The 23,943-nt window shown below is 46.8% G+C and overlaps 1 protein-coding gene across 1 annotated transcript in view; it reads right to left on the bottom strand.

The window, feature by feature from the left end:
- Positions 1-20,004, bottom strand: part of DNAH9 (dynein axonemal heavy chain 9) — a 286,432-nt gene extending 266,428 nt beyond the window's left edge. Inside the window, exons 1-5 of the mRNA XM_018064667.1 lie at positions 19,500-20,004; positions 10,176-10,372; positions 7,937-8,095; positions 6,760-6,890; positions 767-978 (exon numbers count right to left, since the gene is read on the bottom strand). Coding sequence (XP_017920156.1) covers positions 767-978; positions 6,760-6,890; positions 7,937-8,095; positions 10,176-10,372; positions 19,500-19,916 — 1,116 coding nt within the window. The 5' untranslated portion in view covers positions 19,917-20,004. The remainder of the gene's footprint in view (positions 1-766; positions 979-6,759; positions 6,891-7,936; positions 8,096-10,175; positions 10,373-19,499) is intronic.

The raw sequence follows: 23,943 nt of genomic DNA, 5'->3' as shown, positions 1-23,943 counted from the left end.
GCTTTCTGGGCTCCCCTAGTGGCTCAGACGGTAAGAATCCACCTGGCAATGCAGGAAACACAGGTTCCATCCCTGATCCGCAGTGATGCCACATGGTGAGAAGCAACTAAGCCAGTGCATCCCAACTATTGAGCCTGTGCTGTAGAGCCCAGGAGCCACAACTATTGAAGCTGTGTGCCCTAGAGCCTATGCTCCACAGCAAGAGAAGTCACCACAATGAGAAGCCCGGGCACTGCAACGAGAGGGTAGCCCCTCCTTGCTGCAAGGAGAGAAGAAAGCTTGAATGCAGCCGCCAAGACCCAGTGCTGCCAGATAAATATATAAACAAAATCATTTACACATATATAAAGATCCTTAAGGAGGTTGAAATTCACCATCTCTGCCCTGTGCCCAAACGCAGGTCCTCCAAAGTACCCCAGCAGGACTGAGAACAGTTTTGGGAGTTACTGGATATGATGATAAAGCAATTCAAGTCTGAGAATGTGTCCCACTCTTTGCAACCCCATGGACTGTAGCCTGCCAGGCTCCTCTGTCCACGGAATTCTCCAGGCAACAATACTGGAGTGGGCAGCTATGCCCTTCTCCAGGGGATCTTCCAGATCCAGGGTCTCCTGCGTTGCAGGTAGATTCTTTACCATCTGAGCCACCAGAGGAGAACCCTGTGGGCCCTCATTACTGCTCTGAAAAAACAGATGCACACTCTACTCTTCTTGAGACTTGGACCACCCAGCCCCCGGGGTAAGGCTGGGGACTGCTGGGCGCCCACCTGCTGGACCAGAAGGTTGCAGATCTCCTGCAGCAGCACCGTGAGCCTCCCGGGGCAGCGGTAAGACTCACACGTGGCCCAGATCAGGCAGACCACGTGCAGCAGGGGCCGCAGCCGGGGCTTCACGTAAGGGAACTCCAGGCTCTCGAGGTCCTCTAGGTGACGGCGCAGTGGCGTCAGGTGGGTGTAGATGTCCCGCGCCTCCATCAGTGCTGGAAGGAAGGGGAGACAACCCATCACAGTACCAGCTTGAGGCTCACACCCGCCGAGCAGAGCTCTGGGGCCTGGGCATGAAGGATCAGAAAACAAGGGTTGTGATCTTGTCCTGGGCTGAGGGAGCAGAGAGAGCTGGCCAGCTCTTGCGAGGAAACACTGAAATCGGAAGAGCCCTGGGCAGCTGGGAGAGGGGTCTGAGGAGCCTCTCTTACAGAATTCTTGTATCTGGACGGCCTCCTGGCCCTCCCAAGCCCAGGCCCTCTGGTGCTGTGTGTGTAGAAAATGCTCGGTGTCTGTTTGCTGGTATTACCTCTGAAGTAATATGGGATGGATGACAGAGGACGGGTTTGAAGAGTCAGAAAGATCTGCCTTCAAATGCCGATACATCAGATGTGTGACCTCAGGCATGACTATCCTGTCTGAACCTCAACAACAGGCTGAACAGTCACTCATGTAAAGGGTTCTTGTGAAGGCAGCAAGACGGCTAGCTCGGTGCTTGGACCAAAGGAGGTGTTGCGTGCATGATCACATCTCTAATAAATATTTGCCAATAAAGAATCTCATTGAGCTCTTACAGAGGACAAGTCACAGGGAATGGAGAAATGGCTCAGGCTGATTGTGGCAAGGCTCTGCTGGTCTTCAAAGCCAGGAAAACCTCCTGCCATTTCCATTGAATAAAGCCGAGGAAAGAGAGCATTTTCCATCTGCCGTCCTGTGGCGGCCGAGATGGGAAAGGAGGAAAACCGTAGCTCTGGGTGCTAATTCTGCAGAGCCACTTAGAGGGGATGCAAAGGCCCAGAAACGGGTGTTTAGGAAGGCTGATTCTTTCCTGGGCAGGTAACCCAGCACTGTCTTGTGACAGCAGATGGTCTTGGGTTATTTTATGTGGATGAAGCTCTGATTTCATCCTAAAAGAAACTCAAAATATATATACTGTTTAGTAAACAGTTTCAATATACCAAACACCATCCAACTCATAGAAAAATTCATAGAAAAATCAGGTGAGGTAGCTTCATTATTTCCACTTTGTAAGCAAAGGAATTAGGGCCTAGGAACTTCTCTGGTTGTCCAGTGACCAATGGACTTTTGATGAAGGGAGCATAGGTTCAATCCCTGGTTAGGGAACTATGATCCTACATGCTGCATGGTGCAGCCAAAAAATAACAAATAAATTTCTTTTTCTAATTTTTTGTAGTTTGTTGCATGCTCAGTTGCGTCCAACTCTGCAGGACTCCACAAGAACTGTAGCCCTTCTGGCTCCTCTGTCCATGAGATTCTCCAAGTAAGAATACTGGAGTGGGTTGTCATTTCCTCCTCCAGGGCATCTATCTTCCTGACCCAGGGATAGAACCTGCATCTCCTGCATTGGCGTGGATTCCTTACCACTTGAGCTAGCGGAGAAGCCCAATAAATAGATAAATAAATAAAACCACTGTACCATCTGATAAAAATTGTTTAAAATTAAAAATAAAAAAGACCTAGATAAGCTGTCTTGAGTCCACCAGTTAATTAGGTAGCCCTGCCCAGCTGAGCAAAAGCAGGATTATACCCAAGTTTATTACAATGAACCCCTGGCTTGATGGTTGTGGGGCTCACTACACATGGGAGTTTGGGGTGTGTACATCAAAGTTTGGGATGTATATCAAGCTTTATACCCCAAATGGAGTTGTGGGAAGGACTATGTGAACCCAATTTTTAAAAGACAGATGTCATGGTAAATCAATTAGAACAGCAGTTCCTAAATGGGAGGGTTTGCTGGAAGCATCAGAACCACTGTAGGGCGGGGGGTGTCAGAATCCAACAGTCATTCCAACAAGCACATGCTCAGGCTTTCATCTGTGCCTTGAGGGAAGAGAAGCTGACAGCATCACACCACGGGAGCTTCCTTTTCATGGTGTACTTTTTAATAAGAAAAATCTCCTTTAATCATACAAATACGCACTCCCCTGATTTTCAAGAGCTCAACACTTGAGGGCTGGCTCATCCACTCCAGGTGCAGTCACCCTGGCTCACAAGGCAGATGAAGAAAGACACAGAGTTAGGCTAACAGCTTTTAAAAAATGCAAATATAGGGAATAGCCTGGTGGCCTAATGGTTAGGACTCCGTGTTCCCACTGCACAGTGCCTGGGCTTGATCCCTGGTTGGGGAACTAAAATCCCACAGGCCGGGCAATGTGGCCAAAAAAAGACAAACAAAACAGATTCAAATATAAACCCCAGCTGCACAGAAGTATGTGTGGTTTGCTGGTAAATCTTTAACCACAAGCTCTTCTGGGACAAAAGCCTTGATCCCAAAAGCCTTTAGCATTTGCCAATTTCTGGGATGTAAATACTCCTAAGCTTCCCACCGTGTCTGATCTCAAGCTACTAACTTGATGTCACTGAGTGCTGGGGAGTGGGTGTTGACAAGGGTTGCATGCAATGGGCTCTCATGGGAACCTGAGAGCCAGTTCCACGGCAGCTCCAGAAAACCTCAGGACTTTACTTCTCTCCCCACATACACATACTAAGTAGCTTCAGTCGTGTCCAACTCTTTGCAAGCCCATGGACCAGAGCACACCAGGCTCTTCTGCCCATGGGATTCTCCAGGCAATACTGCAGTAGGTTGCCATGCCCTCCTCTAGGGGATCTTCCTGACCCAGGGATAGAACCCATGTCTCTTATGTCTCTGCATTGGTAAGCAGGTTCTTTACCACTAGTACCACCTGGGAAGCCCTTTTCTCCACAAGCTTCTACCCACAAGTATCCTGGACTGGCAACTGGGCTGCACTGTGCCAACCCTGCCTCCTAGCGGCCAGAGGCAGGAACTCCCTACTTGGTCTTTACTCCCCTGGTCTTTTCCTTTCCAAGATACCCTTACTGTTCCCAAGGTTCTTTGTTGCCCAATCAATTGCACTTCAGAAAATCTTGTTCACACACATTTTTCTATGTTCATTAAACCTCCCTCTTTACTCCCCATGTGTCCACCAATCCAGGACTATATCTTTTCCTCCCCTTCTCTTCTGTCCATCTGTGAGCCAAAGAACTACCCTGATCATGACATACAGTATGTCTGTGCAAAGCACATGCTATCTGCAGAATAAGGACAAAAACTCTGCAGTTAAATTAGAAATGAGGAAAATCAGGTACCAGCTAAAATATTTGTATTCTCTGAAGATCCCAACAAAATTTCTGACCAAGTCTCTACCTGGCAACTATGATCAAAATTCCTCTTATTCCGTTATTTGGGTTGAGTTATATATTTCAAGGATTTTTATTTTTACAGTGGTATTTCTCTGAGACAATTATGATGATATTGTCTTTTTTTTTCTAATTTATTTTCATTGCCATAATATATTCTTTTGCAAAAAAAAATTTAGAAGGCGGGTCTGGGGAACCAAATCTTTTATTACTGTTAATCAATGTGAATGATTGTACTCTATTAATCTTTTAATGTGAAAAATATACTTGGGGCTCTAAATAATAAACTCATAAATATGCTTTTATTATATGTTTTATTCCAGAGCCTCAAACTTCCATCCTTGGCATACCCTCTTTATGATATCTGTCATGACTGCCTACAACCTGAAGTATTACTTCATACCTTTCCCTAGTTTGACTCTAATTTTAACCTAAATAAAGTCATATAAAATGAAACCATTAAATCTCTATAAAACCACAAATGGAAAACTTGCATCACATGCCAAAAAAAGGAGTTACCCTTTTGCATATTTTAAAATATGGATGAACCTAGAGTTTGTCATACAGAATGAAGTAAGTCAGAAAAAGAAAAATATCATGTATTAACGTATATATAACGGAATCTAGAAAAATGGTATTGATGAACCTATTTGCAGGGCGGGAAATACAGATGCAGATATAGAGAGTGGACACAGTAGGGGAGGGAGAAGGTGGGATGAACTGAGAGTAGCATTGGCATACATCCCCTGCCGTGTGTAAACAGCTCGCTAGTGGGAAGCTGCTGCCTAGCACAGGGAGCCCGGCTGGGTGCTGTGTGATGACCCAGAGGGGTGTGACGGGGAGGAGGAGAGGAGGGCGGCTCAAGAGGGCGGAGATATAAGTATACACACAGCTGATGCATGTCGTACAGCAGAAACTAGCACAACAGAGTTAGCTGTTAGTTAGGAAATGGCAACCCACTCCAGTGTTCTTGCCTGGAGAATCGCAGGGACGGGGAGCCTGGTGGGCTGCTGTCTATGGGGTCACACAGAGTCGGACACAACTGAAGCGACTACACAACTAACACAAAGCTGTAAAGAAATTATCTTCCAATTTAAAAAATAAATTGATCAAATTAAATTTAAAAAATAAAATACACCTGCCCAGACATCTACCCCAACTATCTCTCATACTAACAGTGGTACACAGATCACTTTTGGGGACACTACATCATTTGAATCGGAGTATAAATTAGGAACAACATTTGATTGCTCTGAGACACAAAACCTCTCAGAGAAGCAATAAACTGGGGCCCCAGTAGGAACCCCATTCCAAGCCAGCTCTAGGTGCTGGCAGAGGGCCTCTGGGATGAGAAATTAGGGTCCAGGAGGACCTCAGAGACCAGCTTCTTAAGCCAGCTATTCTCTGTTATAAAGCACAAGTCAGAACTCCACAACCAGTACTTTTATTCCTTCATCTGCATGGTTTCCAAACCCCACACCATAAGGAAGAGAAGGTGAGACAGGGATCCACCAATGGGCTCTGGACACAGGACACTCCCTCTTTAGCACAGCAAATACACCTTGGCAAGTTTTACACTCTGGACTGACACAGGAGATTACATTTAAAGAAAGAGCTCTAATAGAGGAAAAGCATTTGAGAATCACTGCTGAAATTAATCTTGCTGCTGCTGCTGCTGCTAAGTCACTTCAGTCGTGTCCGACTCTGTGCGACCCCAGAGACAGCAGCCCACCAGGCTCCCCTGTCCCTGGGATTCTCCAGGCAAGAACACTGGAGTGGGTTGCCAGTTCTTTCTCCAAAGCATGAAAGTGAAAAGTGAAAGTGAAGGCGCTCAGTTGTGTCTGACTCTTAGCGACCCCATGAACTGCAGCCTACCAGGCTCCTCCATCCATGGGATTTTCCAGGCAAGAGTACTGGAGCGGGGTGCCAGTGCCTTCTCTGGAGATTAACCTTAAATAACATGACATTGCAAACACCTTTAGAAGCTTATTTCAACCTACAATACCCAAGAGCCAGGAGAAGGTTTGAGAGGAGAAAGAAGCAAAGTGCACTGATGACGGGAGAGGGAGCCCTGAAAGGATTTACCTACTTCTAAGTATAGACTCTGCTGGATTTGCAGTTTTGACAAGGGCCGATCTTGTCTGGAGCTCAGACGACCAGGAAAGTGCAGTCCCATCTGACACAAGTAGGAACAGAAAAAGCAGGATGGAGGTAGAAATGGAACAGAGACTTTCCAAGAAGCTGGAGGTGGAAGGACTTGAATTGCAGAGGTGAGGGATTATGATTTATAGTCAGCAAAGAACTCACACTTACATCCTCTCCCAGAAGCCCAGGGAAGCAGGCGGCAAGCGTATGCATTACACACAAAAGCTCAGAGAGGTTAGGTGACTCTGCCAGGGTCTCAAAGCTCTGGAAATGCAAATAGAGCACAGGGTGGCTACTTTCCTGCTTCTAGGTTTGGTATTCTTGCCGATGTGCTAAACCATCTCAGGTCAGAGGGCTGCGAGGACTGAAAGCTGCTGAAATCAGAGAGGAAGATAATCCGGCACTAAATAACAAAGTTGAGTGTGTGTATGAAAATACTTCTGGATCCTCACCTGCTCCAATGTCTCGGAACATGGCTTGGAAAGCCGGAAAGTAGCTGCTCTGAAGCTTGTCCAGAAGTCCCACCATGCCCCTCCTCTTTATCATTCTCAGCTGATTATAAATGTATTCCAGATCTTCGCACCTGCAACACCAGGAGAAGCATCAGTCCAGAACAACGTCAGGGAACACAGTCAGGGAACACAGTCACGCCGCTATGACTGGCCTTCAGATAGACGGAGAGAGGAGGTCTGCCTCAGGGTGCTTCCGCAGAGGCCATGCTCTAGTCCAAAGAGCCGGGGCCTCTGTTCCCAGAATAGCAAGGGCAAGAGCCTCAGTCTGGACACAGGTTCAAAGGAGCAGCTGGAGGAGGTAACAGCAGGGAACACTGCTGACCATCTGGTAGCTCAGACGCTCAGCAGCTGGAGCGTGAGGTTTTGGGTGGGGTGAGAGAAGTGTTGTCAGAGCAAGGCTGCTGGAGAAGGGCCCCACAGTAGGTCAGCAGAGTGGTCAGGAAACCAGACAAGAGGATGGAGCATCTCGGCGTGGGATGCAAATGGGGCTGGAGCCCTAGTGGTATCCCTGGTCATGTGACCTGCAAGGACAGGGCAGTCCTCCCTCACACATCAGTCTCTCTGTCTCCTTTTGAGAAGATTAATCAGCACAGGGATAAATAGGAGCAGGGAAATGGGGACGAAGAGGGGGGATAATCAGGTCTTTCTGGAACCTGTGGGGCTGGGACACCATGGGTGATGGACTTTCAGCCCTCCTAATGACCGCCTGGAATCTAAGAAACAGTGTTCAGCGGTGTACTGCCAAAACCCCTCTCTTTCTCTAAATCCTACAAATAAAAGAAAAAGTGTGCATATTGACTGCCCAAGGAGAGGGAGCAGACAAGTAGAAGAAAATGTGTAAGCGAGTTCATTAACTTTACATGTGGCTGAAAGCGCCTTTGAAGAAACGTCAGAAGATACACTGACTGCAGCTTAAGAAACAAGGCATGACCACTGAACCTTAGCAAAAGTGTCACCTCCCAGTACACAGAGGAGCTGCCTTGACCCAAATGACACTAAGCTGTTGGCTCTAGGGCTGATGAGAGACGCCTGGGGGTGGGACCGCACTCAGTAGCCACCTCCCCCAGCCCATTTCCACTATGAGGCATCTGCTCCCATGGTCCCAGTCTGTGCCCACCTGGTCCTCCAGAACTCCAGCTCCACCTTTGGGGTAGGGTTTTCCCCCTGGAGGAGCGGCTGCGAAGACTCTCTCTTGAGCACCAGCTGGATTTGGTGGCTCCACTGGATCACTGCAGACTCAATGGCGTAGACGACGGACTTGTCCGTAGAATCCAAGCTGTGAAAGAGACAACAAGTCTCCTGGGATGCAGGGAAGAGCTTAACTCTGTGTGCTACGTCACTTCAGTCGTGTTTGACCCTTTGTGACCCCATGGACAGGGGGGTCCTGTTCCTCGCCAGGCTCCTCTGTCCGTGGAATTCTCCAGACAAGAATATTGGATTGGGTAGCCATTCCCTTCTCTATAGGATCTTCGGGACCCAGGGACTAATGCCGGTCTCATACTGCAGGCGGTTCTTTACCATCTGAGCCTCCAGGGAAGCCCCAACCCTTACTTGAATCCCACCAATGCCAGCCAGCTCCCTGCTTGATGAGGCAGTGCATTCTTTGAGAAGATCAACTGTCCTTGGGAAAGAGTTTGTCTCTACCCAGGGCCAGGTTCATCTCCCTGCCAGTCCCTCATCTGATCTCAGTTGACTGACTCAGCAAGAAGAAACAGGTTACTTCTTCCTCCATCAGGAAACTTGTCAGATGTCCGAACATTACAATTCTTTGTCCTCACTTCTCCAGTGAAGAATGGAATTCCCGTGTGTTCTCCCTCACACATCTTTTAAATAAACTAACTAGAGATGTTTGGAAAGGATTAAAAATCAAAAATACATTCTGGTTGCCTTTTCATACAGTCTGAACTGACAGTTGTTCATGGCACTAGTGGTAAAGAACCCACCGCCAATGCAGATGTAAGAGACAGGGGTTCAGTCCCTGGGTGGGGAAGATCCCCTGGAGGAGGGCACAGCAACCCCACTCCGCTATTCTTGCCTGGAGACTCCCATGGACAGAGGAGCCTGGAGGGCTACAGTCCATGGTGTCGCAAAGAGCTGGACACTACTGAAGTGACTTAGCACACACACAGGCATGCCGAGAACACAGGACACAGGTGAGAAAGAATCCGTCATTTGCATTTTTCATGCCAGAAACCCACCTTCGCTTCATTTAATTAAGTTCATATTTGCTGAGCAATGATATGGCACAAGTGATTGTGGATGATATTAAAGGCAGAAGATACTCACCTCCCAGTAATATGATCCAACCTCTTGGGAAATTATCAAATTTTGAACAAAGGGAGACAAACCACAACGATTATACATTCACACTGAATGTTGTTATATTCAAAGAGAAAAGGAACAGAAGAAGGGTCGTTTGAAGGTATTTATTTTGAAAACTGTATATTTTTATGAAGCCACGATAAGTTTTCCAGTTAACTGGGATTGCTTCAAATTATCTACATAGCAAATTACTTCCAATGTGAAAAAACTCACTGTAAAGTATATTCCTATCCCATGCAAGACTCATTCTGCAGATCAAATCATGGGCCCTGAACAGACAATACGTTTAGAAAGTCCTAGCAATGTGGCAGACTGAACTCATGACGGAAGGTGGACTGTTGCCACAAACATATAGAATGCTTACTAGAAGACAATTTAAAAATATACATATTATTTTAGGTACATAGCCTGACTCTAAAGAAAAAGAAAAAAATCCCCACAGGACAGAAGCAAAGATCGCTCAGGGCTGGAATGGTAAGTGGAAGCTGACAGTGGGTATCACTCCTATAATGAGAAGAGCCATAGGGTTTAATGCCTCTCCAGTCACAGAAGGCAACGATCTCAAGCTTCAACAAAGCTGATTTGTTTCTACTTGGGGAAAAAAAACGTCCCCAGGACCTGAAAACACTCTCCAGCTGCTGCTGGTGGAGGGTCTGGACAGCGACATGATGTGCTGAGTAAATGCTGGGAAGAGGCGTGCTGTCTCCCAGACTGGACCTGGGTCTCTGCCAATGATGACACACTGTCCTGATAAGGGAAATGCTGGAATCAGTGTGGCTGCTCTCAGTCTTCAGATAGTTCTGAGCGGAAAGAAGGCCATGTTGCCGTGATAGCTTTGAGAGACTTGGATGGGGGTACTGGGGTGAGGGTGGTAATCAGCACGGAACACACAGTCCGAGGATGCTGGCCAACAGTGGGCCGTGTGCAGAAGAAGGAGACAGAGTCAGGGACAGAAAAGTCGTAGAGAAAACATTCAGATAAACCAGCATCTCCCCTATCTCCGAGGCCCATATGGCCAGCCTGGTGGTACTTACGCGGCCTCGATTTCAGAACCCTCAGAGCCCATGTTTTCTGAGCCGACTGGAAGGGGCAGCAGGGTTTTTCCCTTCGCTTGCTCAAGGAGAACCAGAAGGTCACCCTGGAGGCTGTAGGCATGCCGCTGGACATCTTGACAAACCACATGGGGCCAGTCTAGGTGGTTCTTCTCATTGGCCAGGACAGGGATGACAACCTGGAACAGACGTGCACAGGAAACAAAGGTGGGCAACTTCTGAAACCCTAAAGAAAGACTATTCTGGGGGGAAGTTGGGCAGTTTGGAATCAATGTGTACACACTCCTATATTTAGAAGGGATAATCAACAAGGGGGCTTCCCAGGTGGCTCAGTGGTAAAGAATCTGCCTGCCAAGTGGTAAAGAATATAGGTTTGATCCCTGCATCAGGAAGATCCCCTGGAGAAGGAAATGGCAACTCACTACAGTATTCTTGCCTGGGAAATCCTATGTATAGAGGAGACTGGCAGGCTACAGTCCATGGGGCCAAAAGAGCTGGACACAACTTAGCAACTAAACAATAACCACGGACAAGGACCTACTGCGTAGCACAGGGAACGCTGCTCAGTGTTACTTGGCAGCCTGGATGGGACGGGAGCTGGAGGGAGAATGGATGCATGTACATGTGTGGCTGAGTCCCTTTGCCATCCACCTGAAACGATCACAATATTGTTAGTCAGTCCTTCACTAGCTCTCGGAGTTAGGTCAGATTCACATCCATCGAGTCAGTGATGCCATCCAACCATCTCATCCTCTGCCGCCCTCTTCTCCTTTTTCCTTCAATCCTTCCCAGAATCTAGGTCTTTTCCAATGAGATGGCTCTTCACATCAGGTGGTCAGAATATTGGAACTTCAGCTTCAGCAGTTAATCAGTTATGAAGTGAAAGTTGCTCAGTCGTGCCTTTTTTCGACCCCATGAACTATGCAGTCCATGAAACTCTTTAGGCCAGAATACTGAAGTGGGTAGCCTCTCCCTTCTCTAGATCTTCCCAACCCAGGTCTCCTGCATTGCAGGTGGTTTCTTTACCAGCTGAGCCACAAGGGAAGCCCCAAGAATACTGGAGTGGGTAGGCTTTCCCTTCTCCAGGGGATTTTCCTGACCCAGGAATGGAACCGGGGTCTCCTGCACTGCAGGTGGTTTCTTTACCAACCGAGCTATCAGGGAAGCCCTAATCAGCTATAATACCCCAATACAAAATAAATTTTTTTTTTAAAAAAGGAAGACTATTCTGAGAAAGGTCGAGAGAGCTATGCACAAACTTTTGCAGGTCTCCCTGTCTGGTAAGACCTAACAGCTAGCATCTAACATTATGAAATAAACATTATGTACTGCCTTGACATCTGGTAAAATTGGGGGTGGGGGTGGGGGGCAGCTGCAATAACCAGTCACAAGTTTCCCTACCCACTCTGCTCCTGCAGAGAAGGTCCCTCATCCAACATCCCTGTTTATCAGGGGCACCAGGCATGTCTGCTTCTCATCCCTGGGGAGCGGGCTTTGGTTCCTTGCCAGCCAACAGAATATTCCCTCAAGCCAACCCCATCCTCCCCCAGGAACCAGTGGGCCCCACACCCTCTGGAGAGCACAACGCTTGTCTCCCACACATCCTGGTTGTTCACTCTGTTCCCACATGCAATCCCTACGTGGCCCTGCCTGGCACAGGGTCCTCCTCCTCTGGACTGTATCTCTGACAATAACCTGTGAGCAGTCTCATCTGTCCAGTGTTGTGTGTTCGGCCATGTCCAGAACCCTAGGGCAAGAATCCCTTCCTCATCACAGGGTGAATATGAGTGATTGAAATTGTCACAAAGGCCAAGAGGCGAAAAAAAAAAAAAAAAAAGGCAGGACAAATGCAGGTAAGCATGATCTTCTGTCTACAGGTGGTCTCAGAGGCCATTTTACTTATGTATTTATTTTATCTACTTATTTTATTGCCAGTTTAGACTTTATTACTATATTTTGTTATATCAGTATTTCGGTAATATGTGTGTGTGTGTACGTGTGTGTGTGCGTGCGCATGTGAGCTCAGTTGCTAAGTCATGTCCAACTCTTCTTTTGACCCATAAACTGTAGCCCGCCAGGCTCCTCTGTCCATGGGATTTTCCAGGCAAGAATACTGGAGTGGGTTGCCATTTCCTTCTCCAGGGATTCTTCCTGGACCAGGGATCAAACCCTCATCTCCTGCAATGGCAGGCAGATTCCTTACCACTGACCCACCAGGGAAGCCCAATATCCACTGATACAGCCACATGTTCTTGCCTGGAGAATCCCAGGGACGGGGGAGCCTGGTGGGCTGCCGTCTATGGGATCGCACAGTCGGACACAACTGAAGCGACTTAGTAGCAGTAGTAGTAGCCACATGTTAATACAGGAGCAAAGCTGCGGAAAGTCACAGTGGGAGCCCAATCATGGGGAAATGAAGGCAGTGCCATTAGTTTATAACACAGCAGTGGGGGGAGACGGTAGCTTTGTCTAATGGCATCAGCTTCAAGCTGGATATTTTTTGACTTAAATCTAGAAGCAGCAAGTAGGAGCAAGGTTACCTGTCCCACCTCCAGGCTCAGAGGTAGAAGGGACGAATCCTTGGGAAGAGATGAGTTTGAGTTAGAGCAGGTGACAAGGAGGGGTCAGAGAAGTGAGGAAGCTTTTAAGTGGGATGTAGAGTGACAATAACTCTTGTCATTTGTAAGGAAAACCTACAACTAATGTAGCAACTTGTTTTCAGTCACATGTAACTCTTTGAGACACCAGTCTTTCCCACAGAGGAAAATCCCTTGGACAGAGGACTTCCCAGGCAAGAATCCTGGAGTGGGTTGCCATTTCCTTCTCTAGGGGATCTTCCTGACCCAAGGATTGAAAGCACGTCTCTTGCCTCTCTTGCATTGGCAGGCGGATTCTTTACCACTAGCACCACCTGGGAAGCCCAATGTAACAGAGAAGAAACCTGACTCTACGTGGGATCAGTTCCTTTTACTCTATCTTTGTACTCTGTTGCCTGTCTTAGTCATGTTGGCTCTGCCTCTTTGTATCAATAAAAGGATGTTGCCCACAGCCAGAAATACACATGACAGTCCATTCACAAGGCTCTGCGTCCCAAGCCTGACCTTTCAAGGTATAATAAGAAATTGCAGAACAGAGAATAATAATTCTCCTGTTGGAGGTTTACAACGTGACCAGACCCACTTGGACATCTGCAAGAATAAAGGATTCAGGCACCAAGAAATTTTCAATGAACAGCCACACTCACTCCCCTTTTAGTAGAAAGAAGCCTAAATTCTCCCTTGGAAAAGATGGTTCTGCCAGTCCATTGTCTCAAACTGCCAGCTTTCTAATAGAGTCACTATTCCTTGCTCCAAGGTCTTCTCTCGATTTATCAGCCTGCCGTGTGGCAAGGAGTATGAGCCTGGATTTGGAGATGCTAACATACTCTGTTTCAAGTGTCTTCATAAATTATTTTGCATTTCACGACAAGCCTGCAAGGTGTGTTGATTCTGACACAGAGGAGCTCACATCACACTGCAGAAACTTGACAGAACAAGGATTGGAACCTGGATCCCCCAGACTCCTAAACCATGCTCCTGTCTCGGGAAAAGGACCTGAGGCAGAAGGCAGATGCTCCCCACCCACTGCCCTGGGGGAGTTGGGGTAAAGCCATTGGAGATTCATTTCCGGTGGACTGAAACTCCAAGATGAGAACAGCAGGGCAATTAAGGGAGGAGGCTGGACCCTGCACAGATCACACATTTCTTGTTCCGGAAGTCAGGCAACTTCCCAGACCTCATATGCACAGAAAAGGCTCCTTTGATCCCAAAGGGGAGTTATGCCAAGGGATGTTTTACCCAGATGCCTTTTCGGTAAAATCCATCTTAGCTAAGGGATGCTTGGACACACCTGAGAGGATCCTGAGATAAACCAAATATGGGCAGTGAACCAGGCAAATCAAAATAACTGGCCAAGGGAAACTTGGAAGAAATATCCCATAAACGTTAATTCAAACTGCCACGAGGGTGTGACTCAGCGACACTCTCCCTGCGTCCACCAGTGTGTCTATCCACATGTACTGTACTCTTTTCCTCTTAGTAAATACTTTCCTTGCTTCACTACTTATGGTCTTTGGGGAATTCTTTTCTGCAAAGTCAGAGGGCCAGGGCCCTTGTCACTGACCACTGGGGCTTTCACCGCCACGACCCAGCCCAGGCTCTGGCTGGGAATGCAAGCCCTGCTCCAAATCATTGCAGGCTGAGACCATGGGAGATCAGACCCTCACTTCTACAGAAAACCAAACTATAGCCTCCCCTTTCTGGCTCCCAATCCATTCATCTACAGCTGTACTTGCTTAACACATTACTGACTGCTGCTGCCGCTAAGTCACTTCAGCCGTGTCCGACTCTGTGCGACCCCAGAGACGGCAGCCCACCAGGCTTCCCCGTCCCTGGGATTCTCAGGGCAAGAACACTGGAGTGGGTTGCTAGTTCCTTCTCCAATGCAGGAAAGTGAAAAGTGAAAGTGAAGTCGCTCAGATGTGTCCAACTCTTCGTGACCCCATGGACTGCAGCCTACCAGGCTCCTCCGTCCATGGGATTTTCCAGGCAAGAGTACTGGAGTGGGGTGCCATTGCCTTCTCCTGGATCCCTGGTCCAGGAAGAACCCCTGGAGAAGGAAATGGTGCCATTACTGACTAGAGACATATTAATATGTCTTTCGTTACCTAAACATTATTGACCGAAAACCTATCAGTATGTTTTTAGAGAGTGATACAATTAACATCACGGAGTGAATCTGTTAGAGCTTAAAATTGATTAAGGGTTCATGATACAACTTATGAATGTCGTTATCATTCACATTTTGCTCCGTTAGTTCTTTGTTCCAATCTTGTGTATATTCTGAATGTGAAATTTTCAAAGATGGAGCATGGCGAAATTTTGAGTGAAGAGGAAATTTTTAAGTGAATTTTATGCATATACGTTCCCTGACTATCTGAGCGACATATATAATAGTGTCTCTGAAAATAGCAGTTCTTCAGAATATAGTTCTGATTCACACGATGTGAATATTAGACCAACAAAAAACCTTAGTGATTGACACTGCAAGTAACAATGAAACTCACTGTGCTGGAGGACGCTCTTTTGCTTCTACAGAACAGTGGACTGAAAACAACATTAAAAATCAGAAGACTTTACAGGTATGCCTATACTGAATATAGTAACCCACAGAGAGTAAAATGACAGAATTAATTTTGGGCCTGCTGATATAAAAATTGCTGGCTACGGGCATTAGTTTCTTCAAAAACCCCCCAGTCAACAATGAGTTAACAGGAACTAAGGCAGAATCTCCAGAAACGGCCAGGGAGAAAAGTACAGAAACTACTGGAACCAGAAAAGTACAGAATGGCCAAGGGCCGCCACCCACCATGCGTCCACCACGCAGGAGACTCTGCGCATGCTCGCTCCTCCCACTCAGCCCCGCCCTCGCCGTCCCCCCTGCGCCCTGCGCCACACCCCGCTCCCCACCTGGAGAGAACGTGGGCTTTTTCAGAGTCGTTCCTCTCCCACCTCTGCTGAACCTGTTTTCCTTTACTTGGCACTAGCCGGCCCTGGACAAGGGAGTGACCCTGTTGGAGGGCCACCCGACTGGACACCCGATTGGAAAGATCGGTAACACTCCGTCTCCAAAACCGCAAACTTCCAACACAGTGTCCGAGCCCCAGAGCCCTAGGAAAGGAAACCTGGCTGGCTGCAGTGAATAAAGGGACAGAGAGGAGGAAAAAAGGGAGCAGGAGAGCTGGTTACCATATTCCCTCACTTCTTTCTCCAAACGCTTCCTGGATGTTATTTACTTTTTACCTTGTATTGGTGTAATGGGGCAAAAACAAAGTTGCAGTTTACGGCTTGGGGACATTTTGGCTTTAGTGCAGTTTTATGGGAAGGTATGAGGAGAGGGGCGCTCACAGCGGAAGGTGGAGATGAGAGTGGGCAGGACAGCTGGGAGGGGAGAAGGGGCCCAGGAGACTGAGATGAGCAAGATCCTGAATTAGCCCTGGATCCGCTTTGGGGAGTGTGAAAGAAGTGGACTGGACAGGGGTGGGTTGTGTGGCCCAGGGGCTGCTGTTAAGAGGTTTTGAGAAATTCAAGTAAAGTCCTGAGATATTTTTAAAATATATTATTTTATTTAGATTTTTTAAAACAGATAACACACTTACATGGTGCAAATTTTTTAAAGTACAAAACCTTTACAGTAGAAATCAAGTCTTCAGTCTACCCCTGTACCTCCCTGTGTCACCCATTTCCTCCCACCTAGGGATTACTCTCTAAGTGAAGGTTTTTTCTTCCCTCCCTCCCTTCTCTTTTTAGCAGAAATGGTAGCATACCTTTCTGCACCTTTAAAAACTTATCTTAAATCTTAGCTTTATCCACAATAGCCAGGAGGTGAAAGGAACCTAACTGTCCATCCATGGATGAATGGGATAAAGAAAATGTATATATACATACAATGGGATACTACTCAGCTTTAAAAAGGAAGGCTAGTACATCACAGTGCTACCTTGAGAATGAACCTCCTTGAAGACAGTCTGCTAAGTGAAATAACCAGTCAGATAAGAACAAATACTACTTGATTCCACTTCTGTCAGGAACCTGGAGAGGTTGAGTTAACACACACAGAAAATAGAATGTGGCTGCCAGGGGCTGAGGGTTGGGGAGGTGGGAGTTACTCATGATTGGAGATTTTTAGCCATGCACACTCGGTGGGTGATGGAGATTCGCTGCACAGTGATGGGCATGAGGTTAACTTGTTGTACTGTACACTTGGAAATTGTTGTGAGAGTGAATTAATGTTCTTCTTCACAATAAAGAGAAAATTAACGGCTGTCTCATATCGTTCCCTTTAATTATAGATGGACCTCAATTTGTTCACCCAGTACCTCACGGATGAACATTGTTTCCAGCCTCTTTCAATTTACCAACAAAAATTCTCAAACATTTAAGAGTCTGAAGTATTATATTTTTTTTACTTTTTGGCCACGCTGGGTGGCATGGGAGATCTTTGTTCACCAAGCAGGGATGGAGCCCGTGCTGCCTGCACTGGAAACATGGTGTCCTAACCACTGGACCGCCAGGCAAGTCCCTAAGAGTCTGAAGTATCTTAAAATTACTTTTTCCGGTTGGACTGCATTTCCTTGGCCATGACCGGCTGTCCTCTACATACGTTAGGTGTAGCGCCATCGCTGAACCTTTGTTCAAGTTACCCTGCTCTCTGTTTATCCTAATCCTTGTCCTTGTTCAGGAGCCAGTTCAGCAATGGAGGTGAAGCAGGGCTCTCAGACCACATGCATCTGTCTGTCATAAAACCCAACAGCACATCTTTTTCCGTATCAGTAAACCTTTTTTATTCTGTAAATTAAAAACCTATTCATCTATTTTGTATTTTATCTTCTTTTTTTTCTTTTTGTTGAAGAATAGTTGACTTGCAATATTGTTTTAGTTTCTGTTCTGGTATACAGCAAAGTGATATATATGTGTGTGTGTGTGTGTGTGTGTGATGCATGTGTGTATGCTAAGTTGCTTCAGTCATGTTGGACTCTGTGACACTATCAACTGTAGTCTGCCAGGCTCCCCTGTCCATGGGAATTCTCTAGGCAAGAATACTAAAGTGGGTTGCCATGCCCTCCTCCAGGGGATCTTTCTGACCCAGGGATTGAACCCAGGTCTCTTACGTCTCCTGCATTAGCTAGCAGGTTCTTTACCGCTAGCACCACCTGGGAAGCCTATATATATATATATTCTTTTTTAGATTCTTCTCCATTATAGGTTATTATAAGATATTGAGTATAGTTCCATGTGCCATACATTAGGTCCCTGGTGGTTATCTAAGTTAATCTGTTAATCCCAAACTCCTCTAATTTATCCCTCCTCCATTTCCCCTTTGGTAACAGTGAATTCATTTTCATGCACTTCTTTCCATCATCACTGTTCAAGAGGGGTTGTGAACCAAGCTTGGATTCCTACAGGGATGGATAATGTTCAGAAAACAAACAACAATAAAGCCATTGGGTTAAGAAAATATTGAAATACTCCTATATCTTCTGAACAATCTAGTTTCCCCAAGTCCCCTTGAGCTCCTCGGTCATCCGTGACCCTTTTCTGGAACTCCTGCTCCCCACAGCTTCCTAATGGAGCAACCGAAGGCCCAACACCTGATGTAGCAGAGAGCCTCTAGTACCCAGTTCAAGCACTGAGGCCAACTTTGTGTGTGTGTGTGTATACCGTGCACGCACCTGCTTAGTTGCTCAGTTGTGTCCGACTCTTTTCCATCCCATGGACTGCAGTCTGGCAGACTCCTCTGTCCGTGGGAATTTCCAGGCAAGAATACTGGAGTGGATTGTCATTTCCTTCTCCAGGGGATCGTCCTGATCAAGATTGAACCCACAACTCCTACAATGGCAGTTGGCTTCTTTACTACTGTGTCACCTGGGACGTCTACTAGCTTTAAATATTTTATATATATGATGATGTCCACAGGTGGGATCTTGTCATATTTCTTTGGTGCTCCCCACAGTACCTATCACAGGGAACATGACACAGCAGGGGATCAAGCCTCCAGAAGCACATCTGCTTCACTTCCAGGAAAGCTTTTACTTACATTCCAGAAAGTTCTAAATGTCCCAAAGTCTTTCCCAGGCACCCCTGTGGTGCCACCGAAGCCCCCGAAATCCAATCCCTGGAGCTCTTCCTCTCCTGTGCTCCAGGCGGACCCGTCCAAATGCCTGCTGGGCATTTCATATACTGGATGTCCCAGCTGCTTACCTGGGCACAGGGCTGACCTCCGGTTCATGAATGAGATGAAAATCAAAACCAAACCACCTCTTCTTATTAACTCTTTTCCTTCATTCATAGGAGATGCCCCTGGGTCTAGTATTCCCTATCATTTGTGATGCCAGTTTATATAGGGGGGATTCAGAGATAGCATCTCAAAAAGAGGTTGGGATCCAGGCCCTCTTCCGACACTAGCCTCCCCTTTGGCCTGAATCCAGACCAGGAATGAAGCAAGCTCCCTGACGTCCAGACTGACACGACCCCGGCTCAGATTTCCCCCAGCTTCCATTTCAAGCTCAGCCCAGGGTCCTAGTTTCCCGTCAGCTCCGCCCCTCCAACATCGCCCCGCCCATCCTATTTTACTCGAGCCTCCTCAAACTCAATACCCAACTGCTCTCGAGGCCCCGCCCCTGGCTCTCCGGCCCCGCCCCTTCCCCGCCCCCTGCTCCCGTCCCCCTCCCCAGCGGCGGCCGGCGCGGGGCGGTGGGCCTACTCTCACCTCAGAGAAGAGCGCGGCCAGATGCTCCAGCGGCGCGGCGGGCAGGTCCCCGCACAGCACTGCCCCGCGGAGGCTGCCGGGGCCTGGCGGCTCAGGCCTGGTGCGCAGGAAAAAAAGCCCCTTAGCCCGAGGCGGGCCGGCCTCAGGTCCCGCGTCCAGCCCCATGCGCACCTCCAGGCCCCCAGGCCCGGGCCGCACCACCAGCAGCGGTCGCGGCCCCTCCGCGGCCCCCGGTCCCAGGAAGGCGTGCAGCAGCTGCCCCGCATCGGCCGAGCCCGAGCAGCGCTCCCAGGCGCCCGCGGGCGGCCGCAGGCTCCGGGCCACATAGGCCCCTAGGAGTTGCAGCCTTGGGTCGGCTCCGGGCTCCCCGTCCGCGTTGTCCTCAGCCTGCGCGGCCCGCTCCTCCGCGCTCGGCATCGCGCGCGAACCAGGATGCCGCGGTTTCCCGGGCGACGGGGACGCGGCCAGGACGCCCTCCTCCGCTCCCCTCCTATTGGACACTTGACTCCCGGTCCCGCCCCCTCCAGGCCAGTAAGGTAGGAGAGGCTCGGCAGGGGAAGGGGCGGGGTCGCGTCTCTGTTGCTAGGAGACCATCTGAGGGGCTGGTTTCCAGTCTAATCTAGCGGATTCGAGGTGCTCTCGTGTGACTGTCCAGGGCAATGGCTTTTTGATGAGGTACGTGGAGGCGCGGTCAAAGGTATAAATGCTGGTAAAGGAGGCTGCTGGCTAAAGTCACATTAAATTCTTTAGAGGTCTCCAGTCATTGAAAGTATTATGGTTCTCCCACCTGCTCCCGAAATGTGTAATGCAAAGGTAAAACAATGTCAAATGTAAGGGAATTCAGCCAAGTTTTTATAGCTTTTCCATGATAACTGAAATGTTTTATAACAGTGCTTGTGTGGCTACTGAGCATTTAGAATGTGCTGTGTTACTGGGGAACTGGATGTTTCATTTTAGCTAATTTTAATTACTTTAAAATGAAATGATCACATGTGGCTAGGAGCTGTCATATTAGGCAGCTTAGCTTTAGAATTCTAATACCAATTATGAAAAAGTAAAATAGTTTTACTGTCCTGCTTTGTTCGTTTCTTAACTGTGTGGTTAATCTGACAAATGGGGCCTCAAACTCTGACATCACATTAATTTCCATGAGTATGGCAGCAGTTAGTTCTTTTTAAATTTTTTTTTTTTGGCTGCACTGTGCAGCATGTGGAATCTTAGTTCCCTGGCCAGAGATTGAACCCAGTCCCCCTAAACTGGGGGGTGCGCAGTCTTAACCACCAGACTGCTAGGCAAGTCCCAGCAATCAGTAAATGCAGCAAAGCACTATTAAATATGTAGTGTCCTCAGGGCCTCCCCATCCTATGGGGGTCTTGTCTATGTCTGGATCTTGTCTTCAGAAAGATATAATGTGAAGCACCTCCCCAGACCTCAGAAACTAGCATTTGTCACCTGCCAGGTCCTCCATGATCAGGATATAAAGAGCTTGGCCTGTTGTGTGCCTGGGGTGAGAATGGGACAAGGAAGGGGACAACCTGTGCAGCTGGAGGCCTGCAGGTCTGAAGTGAGTCTCTCTCTGTCCTACCAGCCTAACTTAAGTCACCAATCTGAGAATGCAGACTTTCTGGGTAAAAAGAACATTTATAATGGGCTTCAAAGGAATATTAACAGAAGAAGCACTTATTCAAGGAGGCTCGGCTGATAAGACCCCCTCAGGAAAAGCCAGTGGCTGGAAAGTAAAATGATTGATTTAATAATAACTGGGGCATGGAAGGTGCTGTGATTAAGAGTGTCCGCTTTACACCATGAATCTTTAAGTTTGTACAGTGTGTTTTCTCAGTGCTGGATTAAACAGTAGGCAGACCATCCAAGAATGAATGGACAAAGCAGAAGCACTGAAACAATTTTTTAAATGGATTTGATAGTTAAAATTTCTGAAAAAAGCATCAGAGAAAAATAGAAATGTTGGGGACTTCTTACACATATCATAGTTTAGTTGGGTTTTAATTTTGCAGATAGAAAGGCATCCTTATTGTTTTCATGCTTGGCAACTCCAGATGTGAGTCCTGCTCATGCTTTTTGTGTAGAGAGAACTTAGGGCCATTAAGTTCCTATAAACTCTTCAGACAAAATTCCTGCCTCCCCGTCCCCCTTCATGACCCATTTTATCTTTCATTCTCTATGTCCCTTTGCCCAGTATATAAAATAATAGACACAGAAGCCTGTGGTGATGACTTAAAAGTATCTGAGAGTGAAGGCTCCAGGACACTGGTGATGTCAGGTTTTGCTTTTTTTTTTTTTTTTTTCTGTTGAGCATTATATTGTCTCCATTTTAAAAAGAGATTGAGGGGGACGTCTATATGGGACTTAATGAAAACAGTCAACATTGTCTTTCTATTGTGGAATTATGGTATGAAAAGTACAAGTTACAAGTGTATATTAGTTATCTGTTGCTGTGTAACAGATTCCCCCCGAAGGTAGCAGCTTAAAATAGCGATAGACTATTATATTATCTCACACAGTTTATAGTGGGTCAAGAATATGGGATCAGTTTGGCTGGGTAGTTCTGGCTCAGGATGTCTCATAGTGTTTCAGACAAGATGACATCAGGGGCTACATCATCTGAAAGCTTGACTGGGGCTGGAGGAACCACTTCCAAGATGGCTCATGCCCATGACTGGCGAATCAGTGCTAACTCTCAGGAGGCTGCAGTTTCTCAGCATGTGGAGCTCTCCCCTGGATGCTTGAATGTCTTTGTAACACCTTGGCTGCCTTGCCCTAGCCCTGGTGATCTGAGAGCAAGACAAGTCCCAGTGTCTTTAATGATTTGCTTTGAAGGTCCCACACTGTCATTTCTGCAATAATCCCATTAGTTACAGAGTTTCACCCTATTCCCTGTGAAAGAGAACCACACCAGGATGTGAATACCAGGGCATAAGAACCATTGGGTGCTCTCTGAGAGGCTGGCCACTATGGAGGTATTAAAGAAGATGTTGAATCTGTGTAATTGTTCAGATGAAATAATTGTCATTTCTTTAAGAGGCTTGAACTTGCTTCAGTAGGCATTGCATTTTGTATATCAGATGTTTTGCTTGAAATGGCTGGGCACAATTCCTGTGTGACACTTTTAAATAATGATCTCTTTACATTCTGGATAGTCATCATTGACAAGGTTTCTTCATGCAAGCAAGTAATGCAAAATTTAAAGCCTTTTAGAATTATTTGAAAGCGAACAGGTGACATTATATTTACATAATCTAACAGCTCTTCCTTTTCTTTGTTGACAAATGTTCTGTTGAGATTTCTTGTGTGCTGCTAGTGGATACTGAATCTAAATCAACCTTTCTGTATCAAATATTTGAAAGTAATGATTCAGTTTTCATTCAAAGAACATGCGTGCCTTGTTAGAATGGTCTCCTCCCAGCCACCTTGAATGCCCTAAGTGAAGATGTCAGACAGTTGTGGGCCAGATATATTAGATACATCCAGAAGGAGAGTCCAGACTACTTGGGGCTCCACGCTGGAGATACGTATAGGAATATTGATTGTTGTGCTGTGCATAAAAGCAAAATTAGGGGGGAAAAAACAAGTGTTCATCATCCATGATAGAATGTATAAATAAATTATGGTGTACTATTCATAGGGGCTTCCCCCGTGGCTCAGTGCAGAAGACGCAGGAGATGTGGGTTTGATCCTCACTCAGGAAGATCCTCAGGAGGAGGGCATGGCAACCCACTCCAGTATTTTTGCCTGGAGAATCCCTATGGACAGAGGAGCCTAGTGTGCTATAGTCCATGGGGTCACAAAGAGTCAGACACAACTGAAGCGACTGAGCACACACGCACTGTTCATAGAATAAAGTACCACACAGCAGTAGAAGCAAATAGGCTATAGCTGCATGCATGAACAGGATGACTCTCAAAAGCATGATGTTAAACAAAAAAAGGCAAGTTACAGATGAGTGTATTAGAGTATATTTATTAGAAGTTTCAACCTAAATGAAACAAAGAATATATTTTCAGATATATATGTAGTCATCTAGAGAAAAGGGAGGGGGTGATTATCACAAAATTTGGATTTTGATCCCTTCTTGTTGGGGTCAGAGACATGGGATAGTAGAGCTGTTATGTTCCTGGTAATGTTTTATTTCTTAACCTGGCTTACGTGTTTTCATTTTATCATTCTACTTAAACTGTACGTAATTCTGTACTTGTTTGAATGTATGATATACTTCACAATTATAAAAAATAGAAAAGGATGTGTCATTTCTTATACTCTGAGTATTGTGGGGCAGTTCATTTCAGTTGTCGTTTAGTCGCTGAGTCGTCTCCAACTCTTTTGCGATCCCATGGACTGTAGCCCTCCAGGTTCCTCTATCCATGGGACTTTGGGAATAAATGCTTATAATTCACTAGATTTCTAAGATTAAATATCAAATATTTTT

Source organism: Capra hircus, chromosome 19 (assembly GCF_001704415.2).
Source record: "Capra hircus breed San Clemente chromosome 19, ASM170441v1, whole genome shotgun sequence".
In the NCBI taxonomy this organism is placed as follows: domain Eukaryota; kingdom Metazoa; phylum Chordata; class Mammalia; order Artiodactyla; family Bovidae; genus Capra; species Capra hircus.
The sequence above is the reverse complement of the archived record's forward strand: the minus strand, read 5'-3'. Positions and strand labels throughout refer to the sequence as shown.